This window comes from Hydra vulgaris, chromosome 04 (genome assembly GCF_038396675.1).
Source record: "Hydra vulgaris chromosome 04, alternate assembly HydraT2T_AEP".
Classification (NCBI taxonomy): domain Eukaryota; kingdom Metazoa; phylum Cnidaria; class Hydrozoa; order Anthoathecata; family Hydridae; genus Hydra; species Hydra vulgaris.
Window position 1 is genome coordinate 19,864,839 of NC_088923.1, and position 17,662 is coordinate 19,882,500.

The window sequence follows — 17,662 nt, forward strand, 5'->3', positions numbered from 1 at the left end:
CATGTTGTTTATTCATGTTGTTAGATAAAAGATAAAAAAAATTTTATCTGGTAAATGTGCTTTACTTTTTCTTAACTTAATGTACTAAGATTTTAAAGATTCACGATACAATCTAAAAGTCAGTTTATTTTATATTAGTTTTAACATTCAACTTAATCATCAGAATGCTTATCTCTAAATCTTTCTGTAAACTAAAAGAATTGAACGATTGTAGGGGAATTAAATTTTTTTAATTTTTATTGAAAAAAGCTAAAAAGTTGCAGATGTCAGCTATTAAAAAAAAGGAGGAAAATCTGTAGATTTCTTTACTAATTGTAAAATTTTCTAAGCTGTAAATAAATTAAAAAAAAAACTGTAAATAAATAAAAAAAAACTTGTTCAATATAAAAATACAAAAAAGACATCTAGTAAAAGTTCAAAATTTACTTATTTTAAGATTGATAATTTGTCCTGAAAAAAATGTTACCTTGTTAACACAAAAATTTATTTTGTGTTTTAAAAATATATTGCATAAAATAAATTCATCGAAGGGCCAAAAAAGACTTTACAATATATTACTGTTAGTGGAAATCAGTAATATAATGTCAAAAGAGTCAAAAGTGTAAAAAAAAGAAAAGAAAAAAAAAGTTTAATTTTTCCTAAAATCAGACAAGTATATCTGGTGTTTTTGAACAAAAAAATATCAGAAAGAAAAAAATATATTGTGTTTGTGCAGCCATATAGAATGAGTCAAATTAAAACTGACTTAGGTTACAATCGATGGAGCATATAAAGAATGCTTTTTTTGGAGTAGAACCACAAGCAAATTATGCGCAAATGACTTTAAACATCTTATAAATACTTAAACTTTATTTATATAACAAATAACAATTTTACTTAGTGTAACTTGTAAATAACAAAAATTTTATTTTTAATAAAACACTCACATTTTCTCTTAGGTTAGTCAGTACATGTTCAATATATCCTGGTCTACACATAACAATCCCTCTTATGTGATCTTCTTCAACATTGAAAGACAGTCGATTAAACACTTTTCCTGAAAAAAAAATGTACAAAAAATGTATGAATGTATGTATATTAACTCTTTATAAAATTTTTCTTTTAATATTATTAAAGCACAAAAAAAAAATGCAGTTAGCTATACATAACACTCAATGTATGCACACTTAGCATAAATATAAAAATAAAGAAATAAAAATGATAAAAATTAAAAAAAAAAGAGAAATATAAAATTTATATATATATATATATATATATATATATATATATATATATATATATATATATATATATATATATATTAGTGATGTGCCGATACCGATGCCGATTGATGGGAAAAGGTCAATACCGATGCCGGTACCGATTAATTAACTAATTATTAAAGTTTTGAAGATATAAAGCCATAGAATTTTAAATCGGGTAAATTTTTAACATATAATATCCGGCCACATAATGCACATTGGAAAGGAAGGAGGCATGGACATCCTGGTTAATGCTTATCCGCGGTGTTAGTTGTTTAAGTAAGTTTTTGTACAGAAAAAGGGGTTTCTTTCTAAAAACCTAGGTTCCTTTGCTTCCCTTAACTTTATTTTATCATTTTTTCAAATAAACCCACAGAATCTACAAAAATATTACAAAAGATACATAAAGAAATCAGTGAAAACCTGTTTTTTTGTTGCTTTTGTCTTATTTTTTAATTTTAAAACAAAGTCAAAATGAACAATTTTTCAAAAAATTCTAAGCGATGCATAAAGTTTAGATTATTTATTATTTAATTATTATCAAAATGCAGGATAAAAGTATTAAAATGCCATCGGTAATGCATATCGGTAAATTAATAAAAAAAGGCCAATGCCGATTCCGATTGTACAAAAAGTGGCCGATTAAGCCAATGCCGATTAATCGGTACATCACTAATATATATATATAAATATATACATATATATATATATATATATATATATATATATATATATATATATATATATATATATATATATATATACACATATATATATATATATATGTATATATATATATATACATATATATATATATATACATATATATATATATATAAATATATATATATATATGTATATATATACATATATATATATATATATATATATATATATATATATATATATATATATATATGTATGTATATATATATATATATATATATATATATATATATATATATATATATATATATATATATATATATATATATATATATATATATATATATATATATATATATATATATATACATAAGTGTATATATATGAACAAAGATCTTTATATTATTGTGTATAATATTGTATAATTAAAAAAGTACTCAGTAGATAAACTAGAGCTATATAGTATATATATTACTGCTACCCACAGTACCAGGAATTAGCTAAACGCTAATGTTTATAATATAATTTAAATTGCAACTTTGAATTTCATGTGTTACCACATTCTTCAGGCAAGTAGTAAAAGTTTAATTTTGCTATGGTATGTTTAGAGGACATTGCGGTTTATTTATATATTTTAGATTATTACGGGACGGAAATTGTTTAGAAGTTAGGTTAACCACATATCATTCAGTAATGTTAAGTACAAAAAGTCCACCGCCCTATCAAACTACGTCTGGGATTTGAAAAACAATTTTAACGAATCCCCTATATTAACATGGTCTATTTTGAAGTATGTACCCCCCTACGCAAATATTTCCAAAAGGTGCCCACTATGTCTATATGAGAAATTTGCTATTATATTGTACCCAAAACCTGAAGAATTGCAAAACAAAAAGGACAGAAATTATATCAAAGTGCCACCACGAAAACAAATTCTTAATAAAAAATTACAAAGCTCAATAGAAAACCTAACTAACAACTAACAATATTTTTCTACTTCAAATATCTCTAGGCTAACTTATAAATTACTAACACACACATCCATAGTAATATTATTCATAATATTATTTATATTTTTATATAAATTTTTAATTTTATATATTTTTTTATTTATAAATAATGCACATTATCGCATAAACGAATATTTTTAAAAAACCATTAAAACATATAACTATTTCACAACTATTAGCTAACTAAAAACAAATTAATAATAATATTAACCGAACTACTAAACAATTTCTGTCCAGTAACAATCTAAAATATAAATATAAACCGTAACATCCTCTAAACATATCGTAGCAAAATTAAACTTTTACTACTTGCCTGAAGATTGTGGTAACACATGAAACTCAGAGTTGCAATTTAAATTATATTATATTATAAACATTAGCGTTTAACTATTTATATTTTCATGTTTATTGTTATATTTTAAACAAATATTAATTATTTAATTAGAATATTTTAATTGATTTAAAAATTAAAGATGTGTAATGAGCTCAAAAATTTGCAGAAATACTAAAGCTTTTCAAATATTTTGCAAAAAATTGCTAACTTATTGATATTGTAAACAAATATTTGGTGGAAATAATTAAAAAGCTTCATTTAAAAGTGATTGAGGTTATAGGGTACAAGAAATGTATAATATCTCCAGTGAATAGCAACAAAAAAAAAAAAAAAAAAAAGTTAGTACCAAGATCAGATGGAAAATCGTTGCGCAGTGATACTAAGCAACGAAAAACTCTTTTTGACAGCCATTGATTAAAATGAAAAAATGAAACATTTTTATGGAATGAATTGTATATTTCTACTATAAAATGTTGCTTATATCATGTAAATGTGTTTGGAAGCTTAAAAGACATTGATTTCCTTAAAAAACAGAAACACCCAAGAAGAATCTAAAGTGGAGTAATCAACATTGGTCAAAGATTCTTTTTAGTGATAAAAGCAAGTTTCTGCATTTTGGATCAGATGGAATCATTTGGATCAGATGGAATTAGGATGAGAAATTAGAGTTGTGTTCAATCTGTACTTTTGTTGTGTGTGTCTACAACAAAGCATGATTGAAGATAAATGTTGAATAATCTTTTAAAATGAGCATAGAAGATTTTGCTACAAAGAACTCCTTGATTTTTGATTTTCTAAAAACCTCAATTTCTTAAAACCAATCCAGAAACAGATGCTGCTTTGATTAATGAGTATAATTCTATCATTACAAAAAAAGAAAATCAAAAACATCTACTTCAAGTAGTACATGATCATAGATGCAAGCTCCCAGAATACAAGAGTTCCCAGAAAGCAAGAGAGTTTATGGTAAAATAAGCTTAGAATTTTATGAACTTTATTTGAATTTTTTGAATAGTTATGTGAATATTAATTCATAATTTACATTAACTTTTTACTATTTTAACTTATTTATATTTTATTTTTGGCCTAATATTAAAAAATTGCAACAACGGGTGATGCGGAAGTTATCAGACAAAATAAAAACGTCAATAACTTATTTATAAATAAAAAAACAAACTACTATTATATTTTTTTTAAATAAAGCATTTATCTTTTAATAAAAATATATTATTTTTTATATGAAAAAACACCACCATCTGCAATTGATCTCAATTTCGCTCCGACGCTATTCATATGCAACTGTAAAAAGTTTAAATCAATTTCTTGTAGTTTTAGTTTAATGCGATCAATCAAAACTTGCTCTGTTGAAGCTTGCCAATCTACCTCGTAAACTTCTGTGCCAAATGTCCCCAAAAATTTTCAATTGATCGTGCTTGAGACCCATTGGGGGGATTGGATTCTTTATCAACGTAATAGGCATATTGGTCCATCCAATTTAGAGAATCTTTAGAATAATGAGAACTTGCTAAATCTGGCCAAAATAAATAGTTAAAGTCTCCATGATACTTGTGAATAAATGGGAGAAGTCGTTTTTCTAAACATTAAATAATATAAATTGATGAATTGATCGCTACAGCCTTGGAAGTGCGAAACAATGGCTCGGACATACCACGGTCAGATATGGCTATCCACATTAATAATTTTTTTGGAAATTTCTCTTTTCCTATAAAATGAACACTTTCTGGGCATGTCTTTTCTTTGCCTTTATTTGTTGTTCTATAGTGTATTTTGGAGTCTTTTCACGCTTTCTATATTTAATATTCATTTTTTTTAATTGACGACCAATTGTCGATTGATTTACACCGAATTTAATACCTATTTTTCTCTGACTGACCCCTTTTCGATTGTTGATAAGTCTCGTTAATTCGGCTTTCTTTTCTCTAGTCCAGGATGTCGGACGACCAGGGTGCTTTCTATCAGAAAACGATTGAACAGTTTCAAGTCTTTTTAGGTTATCATATATTGTACTTTGAGCAAATCCTTCCTTTTCAAAATGATTTACGATTTTTTTTTTTATATTAGGTTTATTTACAAAAAACATTTTAAGTCGCTTTCGAAAAGATTCTCGTTCAGCTGCATTTAACCTCATTTTAAATAATTGTGTTTCAAATAATAAAGTTTATATTTTATAGAACGTTTATGCCTATGCATAAAACCACAAAAACTAATTATTATGCTCAAATAATGAAATTAGGATTTGTCCGATAACTTCCGCATCACCCGTTATTATCAAAGTTTTTAGGAAAGAATATATATGTATATATATATATATATATATATATATATATATATATATATATATATATATATATATATATAATATATATATATATATATATATATATATATATATATATATATATATATATATATATATATAAATATATATATATATATATATATATATATATATATATATATATATATATATATATATATAATATATATATATATATATATATATATATATATATATATATATATATTTATATATATATATATATATATATATATACATATATATATACATATATACACCAGGGGTGTACAATCGGACTGGTTGGTCGCCAGAAGAGCAACTGAAAGTAACTAATTCTTTAATGTTGGTTGCCTGCAGATGTTTGAAATCGCCTGTCGCTATTTTTTAATAAAAATTTTCACATTCACCTGAGTTCTATCATATTTTAGCAATTTATCCATAGCTAAGCGTAGACTAGAAATAACTAGATAAAAGTAATATTGTAATAATAAAAGTAATATTGTAAACTATTGATATCATTCAGTTTTCTACTTTCAGATAAAGCACACGCCAATACATACGCCATTAGTTTTTTTATTTGAATTAAGCCCTAATTTGCAGTAAAATACCTTTTTTTTACAACCAGAATAAATGTTACTTAAATGATATTAAAAGATAATTTAAATATTCCAAAATAAAAAAGTTTTTGTTTAATGTAAAACTATTAAATGCTTTTATTGATCTATCGTACATAAAACATGAGCTGTAACGCTTTTTAACAAGGCCTGTCAAAGTCTTTTTTTTTTTTTGATAAATTCAGTTCTATTACTTTATCTCTAATCTTTAAATAAAACTTGTAAAAAATAAAAAAATAAAAAATAGTATTTTTGTTTAAACTATAACACTTTTTAGTTTTTAATTAGGATGTACTTTTTTAAAATATGTTTAAACGTTCAAACAATTTTCTTATGTTCAAATTAATAATAGAAAATGCAGCAAACAAACATTGGCACTATGACTTTAACAATTCTATTATTATTTTAGTTTTCTTTTTATAGAATTTTTGAAATAAAACTAGTAAATCAAAAAAAAATTCTTTTTTCAAATCCATGCTTTATGCAAGCAGAATTCTATTGGGCCTAGAAATTCTTTTTTTGTTATCTTTTGTAGAAGGAAAAATTACTGTTTTTTTTTTTTTTTAATTTAAAAATTACTGTTTTTACTAAATTTTTGTTTTTTAACTTAATAACTTAAGACTTATTAACTTAATAACTTAAAACAATAGGTTTTTAACTTAATAACTTAAGACTTATTACTTAATAACTTAAAACAATAGGTTTTGAATCGCTGCGCTTTAATGTCTTCGAAACTGCAAATAATTTGCAAATCAATGATTTTTGTGACGTAATACGCAATTCATATCAAATACATAAAATGTATGGGAAAATACAAATTAAATTTTTGTTAACTTAATTAACTTTTTTTGGTCAAATTTTTCCATTTCCTTGTATTGTCATCGAAAATGATTAAGTGTGCAAAATTTGAGCAAAATTGGTTGAGAAAAAAGCTTTCAAAAATTGATTTCAAATTTTGTGGCACACAAATATATATATATATATAGAGAAAGTAACCTTATATAAAGCATGGAAAAAAAGAAGCTAGAACTGCGAATAAAAATCAATAGTCACCCTTTCGGGCATCAAAAGAATATTTTTAGCCACCCTTCACAAAATTCAGTAGCCTGGTACCGCCAGGCAACCACGAGTGTACACCTCTGTGTATATGTATATATATATATATATATATAACTCTCGGAATTAGGAAAAATGAGGTTGGCAATAAATTGCCGGCCTCAAACTGTTAAAGGTTATTAGGTCAGCAAAAAAAATTTGACACAAAGGGGTTATTATAAAACAAAGAAGCAAGGTCAGCCAATCTAAAACACTTTTAGGTTGGCAATTAGGTTGGCAATTCAGTGGGTTGTATATATATATATAATTCACTTCCTTCATTTTGTTTTCCTGATTCATATAATTTGCAATCTTCAAGTCTACTGTTAGGCATTTTTTTGCTCTATAAACTTTATCTTTTTTCTTCCAACTCTAATAGTTGCTTGCAGCCTTCTTGAAAGTGAAGATGTCAAATATATATATATATATATATATATATATATATATATATATATATATATATATATATATATATATATATATATATATATATATGGGCATTTCCAAAATATCAAGTACGGTAACTCATATATGTTTTCTTTATTATTTTCATAATAATAAAACTATTTATATAGGTTAGAATTAAATGAGAGCAAATCTCCAATTTGCTCTCATTTCATTCTAACCTATATAAATGTTTTGTAAACAAAAAATGGTATACATTAGTAATGTTAACAAAGAATAAATTAAGTTTGAAGAGGAATCATGCACAGAACAGAAAAACTCAAAGTTACTAGATAAAAAAACTTAAATTCCTCAAAAAGTTTTCAGCGTTATATATGTTTTTTTAAATAATTTTTTAAACATTAGTAAAGCTTTCCAGAAAGTTACAGGATAACACAATGAATTATAGAGTCACAGCAATCATTTAAATGCAGTTTATGAATGATTACGCACGGAAGTCACGCGAATTTGTTAACTTCATCATGATATTTTTAAGAAAATAAATTGCTTGAGAGTATTTTAAGCGAAATATTATATTTTTACAACTCATATTTAATATATTTTCAATGAGAAATGGCAGTCATCAATTATTTCTAGCTAGAGTATAGCGTTTTGAAAAATGCCGTTTATTTTCAAACTGTAGCGATATTATTACGCAAAAAAAATAAAATGATCAAAAACATATATTTAATTTATTCAGGTAACCTAAAATATTATTAAAATATTATTTTTTTTTTTTTTTTTTTTTAAGAAAACCCTAATAGTATTCATATTGCTAAAGTCCCAGCTTTTAATTGCTAAAACAAAGAAAAAGAAAAAATCACGCACAGAAATGGAAATTCCCATATATATATATATATATATATATATATATATATATATATATATATATATATATATATATATATATATATATATATATACATACATATATACATATATATATATATATATATATATATATATATATATATATATATATATATATAGATATATATATATATATATAGATATATATATATATATATATATATATATATATATATATATATATATATATATATATATATATATATATATATATATATATATATATATATATATATGAAACTTACTTGATAAAAGATTCCAATTATCTGTCTTCAATGAAGTAGAATTTGCAGTTACATAATTATGCAAATCAACAATGCTTGGGATGAAATGCTTAATAATTTCAGCAACTAAAACTAAAGCATGAACAATAAATTAAAAGCATGAAATAAAAGTATGAACAATAAATTAGAAGCATAAATGTGTTTTTAATAAACTTTTTTAACTTAATCACCAAAGGAACATGTTAATTATAGGGCCATTAGAAGTTTGGCCCTATAATAAACATGTTCCTATTAAGCTGGGATATATTAGGGTACATCAAACCCATGAGGGGGTTTGATGCACCCTAATATATACCAGCTAGCACACATATATTGATAAAAGTTAGAACAATATTGCATGTTGTGTTGGCCCAATATCATCCGCCAATGTTGTTTTTTTATCATTTTGGTTACACATGTGACGTCGCCAACAACCAAAAAACAAAGTTGGCCCAACATTGTATTTTAAATTGGCATTAAGTAATATTTTACATTCCTTTAACTTTAGCAAAATGTTGTATTAAAAGCTAATTTAACGTTGTATTTTACGTTTGCATAAAGTTATATTTAACTTTTATCGGAATTAAATTTATTTGTTTTATATTTTAGTATGAATATATATATATATATATATATACAAAATATATATTATAAAATTATGCGCATATATAATACACAGGCTTCGGCAGGAGTAAATGAGTGCACGAGCTATAAATAGCCCATTTAAACTCGTCTTTGGGGCTGCTTGGTAATTAAACTTAATAGATACTTGTAAAGTTGAGATAATAGTTTTTCGAAGTTATACAGCAGTTTTTAACTTTCGCTCAGAGTTATTAGTGTGCGCTCTACTTTGTGAGTTTTTGTTATTATGCTTTGATTTTGGTTTTGTTTCTCAATTTTTATTCAGACTTGATTCTTTTATTCTCCAGTTTTACCAGTTGTATAATCGGATTTTTGTTGAGTTTATTCCAGATATAGTCAACAATAATTAGCAAGCAACGCAAAAAATGCCAGAAAAATAACCTTCGCAACCATCACGTTTCTATATTCAAGCATCTTGACGTTTGCTTAAAAAATTTTGCAATGAATGTAGCAATTTTGCAAGATCTATTTGAGTATTAATATATTTTCTTATTAAAATAATGGAATAAAATATAACATTTTTTATTGCGCTTCTTCAGTTGATTCATTTCTCTTTTGCTTTGTAAATTAAAAATAAATTTAAAAAATTTAACCATGATAGCTTTAAGCTATTAAGACTATTAAGCCATTATATACTATTATATATTATATTATATTATATAACTATTAAGCTATTATATAGTGACAATTATATTGAAACCTTTTTTTAAATAAACCTTGAACCAAAGAGCTCTGTTTTTTTACAATTATTTTTCAATTGTTTAGACTAAAATTTTATTTATTAAAATCGTTTCTGCTCAATTTACTATCATACTCTTTTATGAACTCATAATTGATTTTATATTCCTTTCAGAAATTAGGAGAAAATGTGTTATGGTGATGTGATATGCAAAATTTGATGTAATCTAATTTTTAATTTCTAAGAGACTTAATACAAATAGATTTTTTAAGATTCTGATATATATACTTCTTAAATATATTCTTCTTATATAATAAAGGCATGTATAAAAAATAGCGTTATATGAATTTAAAAAAACAAATCTTTTTTACATTTTTTTATGAATAAAACCAATAGAAGGGTATTAAATGCAGTATCATTTTATATATCAGGTTTATTGCTGTAAAGTATATTTAAATGTATTAAATATAGCACAAGTATATAAACGAAAAAAAAGCATGAAGAAATCATATAGTATTAATTTTATCATACAAAAGGAATATATACAGTTATAAATTATTTATAAATATGTATTTGGAATAAATTATCTTCAAAATATCTTCAATTTCAAAATCCAATGGAGTTTAAAAAGCAGAAGTAAACAGGAAAATATGCACTACTTTAAATGACATTAAAGTATGACAAACTAGTTTATCAATCAATTAAGCAAAGCGTGGGATTATACAAAAAAGAAATTGTCTTTATTATCTAACAGTTCTAATTGTATAAGTTTACAAATTTCCAAAGAATACTAAAAACCAAAACTATTATGTTAAATTCTTTTGCAACACATGCATATTTTGCCTGCTTTTTAACATACCAATTATTTTTCTTTTAACATAACAGAATATTCAAAAATATTTTTTCCTAGTTTTTTTAGCATATCCTGAATGAAATAGTTTTGTTTTTTAACTAGTAAAACAAACAGTTTTACAAAATTTCATCAATTGAGAAGTTTTTTAAAGAATAACTAAATAAGAACATAAAAACATTTAACTTTATTCTTACCAAAAATTTGTATTTTGAACGGCTTTATTTTGCCCATGTATATTAATTTGCACAGGTGTGGAGGCTGGTGCGGGCTATAGCCCGCAATTCCTGCCAAAGCCTGTATACATATGTACTTAAACATGTATATTTAACATCCAGTTTGATAAATCAACATTGCTGATGATGTTTTTTTATACTTAAAGAGTATATATTGCATGTTTATATTTATAAAATATATATAAAATATATATTCAACATGATACTATAACACTAGTGTGAATCACTCCTAAACCACTCTCTGTTGACTACGCTATACATTCTTTGGTTGTTTACAACAAGTTGATTGTTGACAACAAGTAAAAAGCAACAGATTTGAAACTTTCAAAGGTAAGCCAAACTGTAATTTTATCATTATATTACTTTTACTTGGAAACAATATGCTTTCTTAATGTTTTAGATGTCTGGTCAGAGACTATAAATGGAGCAGAGGTTAAGAGTTGTTTTTATGCTTAAACAAAGAAGTTTGTACTAAAAAATCAGCACAAAGATGAATAGAACACCAAGCAACATGTCCAAGAGTGTATCGAAGTACAGACAAACCAAGAGTTTAAATGATACACCCAGAAGTTAACAAACATGAAAGAAAACAGTTTGTGATGATCGGATTATTGTTCGGACTTCACTCAAAAACCGTCGCCTAACTATACCCTAAATCATCTCAAAAATCAATAATCAGGATAACACTCATTTAGGAAAGAATACTGTTCTTAAAAGACTAGTGGAAGCAAGATTAAGTGGCTGGGTGGCTACCATAAAACCTGCTTTCAAATAGTCTCCTTTCAAATGCAAATTGTTGTAACCAACTAAACTTTGCCTGTGAACATCAAAATCAGACATTTGACCATTGGAAAAAAGTTTTTTTTCTGATGAAAGTACCTACCATTACTTGCATAGTTTAACATGTGTGTTTTTAAGGCATTGTTTGAGTGAACAATTTAAACGAGAGTGTTGTACCCCTACAGTTAAGCATGGTGAAAGGTCAGCCATGGTTTGAGGTTAAATGTGGGGTCTTGCGGGTGATTGTGTTTGACTGGCCACCAGTGATATTTAATTTAACGCTAAGTAAGATTAGAAGTTAGTTGATTTTGTTGTGAATAAAAACTAAAAATAGGAATTATTTGAAGAGCAAAAACTGAAATAGAATTGAATATCAGTATCAGAAGCGAAAATAGAAGTAAAATTATGAATTATTACTGAACAAAAATTATTGAATACAAAAGTAAAATTTAACAGAAAAATTTTTTGACAATTTATTCACACTTCCTTTATTGTTGTTGCACATGTCTGACAACCAATCTGGTTACATGTTCTTTAACTTGTTAGCCATGCTTTGGATTTCTTTCTGTTAGATTCTCATATCAATGTTACATTTAATTTTTTGTTACAAAAAACATGTGTTATCAGAATCAGTTTTTTTATGTTTTTTTTATCAATAGTAACAATATATTTTTATACGTTAAATATACTTTTGAACTTTAAGGTTGCCTTTAACACCTCACAGTGGACCAAACAGTGGACATTGCTCAAAAATCAATGTTACCAAAAATTTAAGTTAGCGTAAAACTAACTTAAAGTTAACTTTAAGTAAGCTGAGTAAAAGCCAAATAAATTTCCAGTTTGTTAAAAAAAATTAATTTAATTCAGGAAAAATACTGGTTTGAATAACATAAATTCATTGCAAAAGATATGTAATATATATAATAATAATATAATATTCATTGCAAAATGATACATAAAAGTCATTTTTGGCATTATGCAAGAAAAAATGTCACTATATAAGCAGTGCTAATGTGATAACTATATGTAGAAACAATCTTAGACTGCAGTTTATGGAAATATCAATCTTAACTTCAAAAATTATTGCACAAAAAATTTTTTTATGTGTTACACCTAATGAAACAGTTTAAATTTAGCAAAACTTTAGTATTTTTTAACAGAAAAAATAAATCTCAAAAAGTGCTAAATTGGCACTAGTAAACTCATATATTTTTAAACTCCTATAACAAAGAGTAGCAAGATGCTTTTTCATTAAGCTGTGCCAACTTAACACTTTAAAAAAAAAATGTTAAAGAAGCCCCTGACCCCTTTAATTTAAATTTCTGTAAAATATATTTTAAAAAATTTTTGCAAATAGTTTAACATTATTTCTTACATAATTTTATAAGGGGAAGTTGAGTTCAGTAAAAGTGTATGTCTAGAAATTAAAAAAAGATTAAGACCAATTTTTGACCATCACCTCCACCCCACCCTCTAGCCCTCTTTTCTATTGAACTTTTTTTTCAACCAAATTTAATCTAGTTAGTACAACCGTTAATTAAAAAATATTGCAGCATTAAAATGAAAGAAATGCAAGAGTTAAAATCAAAACTGAGGGCTTTGTGGTGTATATAGTAATAATATAACATTTTTACTTATCATGTAAACTTATTTATATTTTGAATTATATTATTTTAAGTGTTTATTTTATGAATTATCTTTGAGGCTATTAAACTGATGATGCAAAGGAGATTGGAGAACATTTTTTTAGATATAAACATTGAAAATATACTAATGAAAAAAGTTTAGATTTAATGGTAGTTAACATTATCTTTTTAATTAGATATTGGAAGCCATGCAATATCTAATTGAAAAGAAAATACTTGGCGTTTGGTGGCAATCTTTTATTTTTTTATTTCATTATTCTTTGTTTTTCTTTTTTTTCTGTAAAAGCCGTATTATAAAGATAAGCAAAACAAGTAATTAATTGCTGAAATTAACTTTTTGTAACACCGTTTTTCTATTTGCGACACTACGTAACAGTGTTTATATTATTCTTTATTTTTAATATGTAAACATACTTGATATTAAAAATTATTACATTTAAAAATTACTGATACTATTATAGGTTCTTCATGCTTTACTGGGTACATTTGACCATTTCATGAAAACTGCTGTTCATGTAAAAGCTGGTGTTTTTCATTGGCCTGAGTCCCCTTTCAATGCTTCAAATAAATTTTTGAAGCAAGCAGAGACTTCATTACAAACAGAAACCTGTTTGCAATGTCAAATATATTTAAAAAAAAAAACAGGTATAAAATGAGACTATCCTGATACAATTGGAAAAAAGGAACAACAATAACAGGTTATATAGCTAGAAAACTATTGCACAAAAAACTAAACAGGGATTTAATTATTGCACAATTGCCTGTTTAATATCATGCATTATTTCAAAAGTTCGAATTGGTGCTCTCAGTAATTCTTTGAGTAATGTAAAAACTATTGCACAGACTTTTATTCCTATTTAATGAGTTTCCACCTGTTACAAAAATAAATTTACCTGGACCATGGTTCAGTATAACACCATTACTTCACAAACTGATTGGTCATTCTTGGGAGCTTTCTTTTGAATAATGATGAAAGTGGTTTTAGGAAATCTTTATGATTCAGGGTTAAAAGGTAATAACAAAATATAAAAATTGATACATACAAGACTCTAAATTGTCAATTTAACAGACACCATCAAGTGAATGTGGAAATCATCTAATCAAATTATGGCATTTGAATACTTTACATTGTCAAGAACTCTTTATTCTCGCTTATGTAATGATTATGAACTACCAAGTATATCGTTGATGACAAAACTGATATCTAAAGTTAGAAATGTCGAAGGTGATGAATTTTTAAAGTTTTAGTTTGATAAATGTTTTATTTCTCAAAGACAGGTAATTTTACTGATTGATGAAATTTATGTTAAACCACAGTTAACATATCAAGGAGTTAACATTTTTTGTAAATCTGTAAACTCCCCAAATGAATTGGCAAAAACAGTTTTGGGTTTAAGGCATTTCCAGTAATAGGTTTAGATGCTAGTTTTCAATATGATCAAACAATGCAAACAATTGAATCAATAAAAAATTGTGGTGGTTCTGTTGTTGCTATTATTTGCGACAATAACAAAGTAAATAAAAAGTTTTTTGGAATGTTTAATCTACATAATAATTAGTGCACTAATGATAACATTTTTCTTCTGAATGACTTTGTTCATTTAAGCAAATCTATTGACAACAATTGGCTCAAAAATGCCAAGAACTCTGTTTTATTTATGAAGGTATTTTCAAGAACTACAAAAGGGTCAGATCTTAAAAGGCTTTTTCAATTTGAAAAAGATTCTATTATAAAATTGTCTAAACTTAATGAAACTGCAATTTTTCCTAAACCAATAAACACCAAAATGTGCCAACTTGTTTAAGAGTATTTTGTGATGAGATTTTAGCTGCTTTAAAAACTCATCGATCAATGGAAAATGTTGATGAAACAACAGTTTTTTTATCAATTTTTATCAAATTTTTCAAAATTGTTAATGTTAAAGGACTTTATGAGGATATCTGTACTAGTGATAAATATTGTGCAGTTTTTTTATCAAACAATGATAAGCGAATGAACTTTTTTTAAATTTGGCTGTAATGGTCGAAAAAATAGCACACTGATAAACAAGGTCGAAGAATTAAACATTTAAATAAAAATACCTCTTGCCCTTTTTCTCATACGTGTCATGGAATGGTTAAACTAGTAAAACATTTACTAATTACAAGTCATAAGTGTGTTTGCCTTGGACATTTTACTAGTGATCCTATTGAGAAAGCATTTCAAAACTTCAACAAGGATCAGGTGGTACCTATTTTATAAATGTTAAGCATATATTGCGAAAAATTTTCATTGGTTATTTTATTCATACATTTTGTTTTACCATCTTTACACTTTTGTCTGTCGTATTAGCTTATCTAACTGCTTTTTGATGGTATCTGACTTTTATGGATTTACCAATGTTTCAAAAAAACATTGCACAATCCTTGCTAATATATTTTTTAAGAATTATTGCCGTCTTTACACTCCGCGATCTTCAAAGGAACCCAAATGGAAAATTTTGAAGCTATCTTTAATGTGAATTATATATATATATATATATATATATATATATATATATATATATATATATATATATATATATATATATATATATATATATATATATATATATACACATATATATATATATATATTATATATATATATATATATATATATATATATATATATATATATATATATATATATATATATATATAATATATATATATATAAATATATATAGTTTCATTAAGTGGAATGTTAGTAATAAGTTTTCAACATAATAAGAAACTATAAATTTGTTAGTTACATCAACTTGTTTTAAATCTTCAACGAATGAAAATGAGTCAAAAGTGGTATAATGTTTTGGTAAATATGGAGTTAATAAATCTGAAAGATGTTTAGCAATTTTATAATTATATGTGCCAATTGTTGAAATAATAGGTCGAAAAGATGGTAGAGAAGAATCTTTGCTAAGTTTGTGCATCTTAGGTAGAGCATAAATTCTTGCTGTTTGTGAACCAACAGGATAAATTTTATTGTAAATGTCTTTTTCAAAACATTTAAGTTTTTTAAGTTTTCTAAGATACCCTTGTAAAGATACTTCTCTTTTTATAGTTGGATCATCTTTTAATTCTTTAAATTTAGTTTTATCACTTATAATATTATCAAGAGAATTTATATAGTCAACTTTATTTAGAATACCCTTGTAAACTAAAACTAAAATTGATAAAATTATTAAAAAGTATTGTAAAAATGTAATAATCAAGTTTATATTCACAACCGATAAATTAAAAACAATTTTTGCATAAAAGATCCACTTCCTAAGATGCTTAAATCTAACGTTGTCTACAAATTTTCTTGTGCTGGCTGTAACGCCAGTTATATTGGAGAAACCTTCAGACATTTGATAACACGGATAAATGAGCACCTTACGAGTGACAAGCAATCGCATATTTTTAAACATTTAAATTCATCCATTAATTGTAAAACACTAACTAATTATGATTGCTTTCAGATTTTAGATACCGCCTCTACCATTAACAAATTAAAAATAAAAGAAGCACTTCATATTAAATGGGAAAATCCTTCTTTAAATAAACAAACATCTCATTATATTATAAACTTATCTATCTAACTTACTATAATATTTTAATATTAGAAAGTTTATTTTGTCATAATTTGTAATATCATTTTTAATTGGTTTGTAACAAGTTTATTTGTCCGTTAAATTTTTTCTTTGTATTGTCTTCAGTTTTTAAATTTATTTAACAGAGTTTTAATTGTAAATTAAATCTTTTAAAAATGTAGTATAACTACGAAACATGTCAAGAATAAAAAAACATTGTGATTTTTATTAAAATTTTTACAAATTTATTGCTAATGCGATGTTCGAAATATATATATATATAACTAGTTGTAGTTTGGTTTTGGAAAAGTTTTATCTTTTTTTCTTAACAATTTAGAGCTTTTATTTAATAAAATTTGACTGGATTACATTTAATATA

General features: G+C 24.9%; 1 protein-coding gene across 4 annotated transcripts in view; it reads right to left on the bottom strand.

Annotated features, from left to right (window-relative positions):
- The window catches only part of LOC101235244 (sperm flagellar protein 1), a 33,374-nt gene that overhangs the window by 14,376 nt on the left and 1,336 nt on the right, over positions 1–17,662 (bottom strand). For all 4 annotated transcript variants that reach the window (XM_065795713.1, XM_065795711.1, XM_065795710.1 and 1 more), the window contains exons 2-3: positions 8,840–8,950; positions 927–1,036 (exon numbers count right to left, since the gene is read on the bottom strand). In XM_065795713.1, coding sequence (XP_065651785.1) covers positions 927–1,036; positions 8,840–8,950 — 221 coding nt within the window. The remainder of the gene's footprint in view (positions 1–926; positions 1,037–8,839; positions 8,951–17,662) is intronic.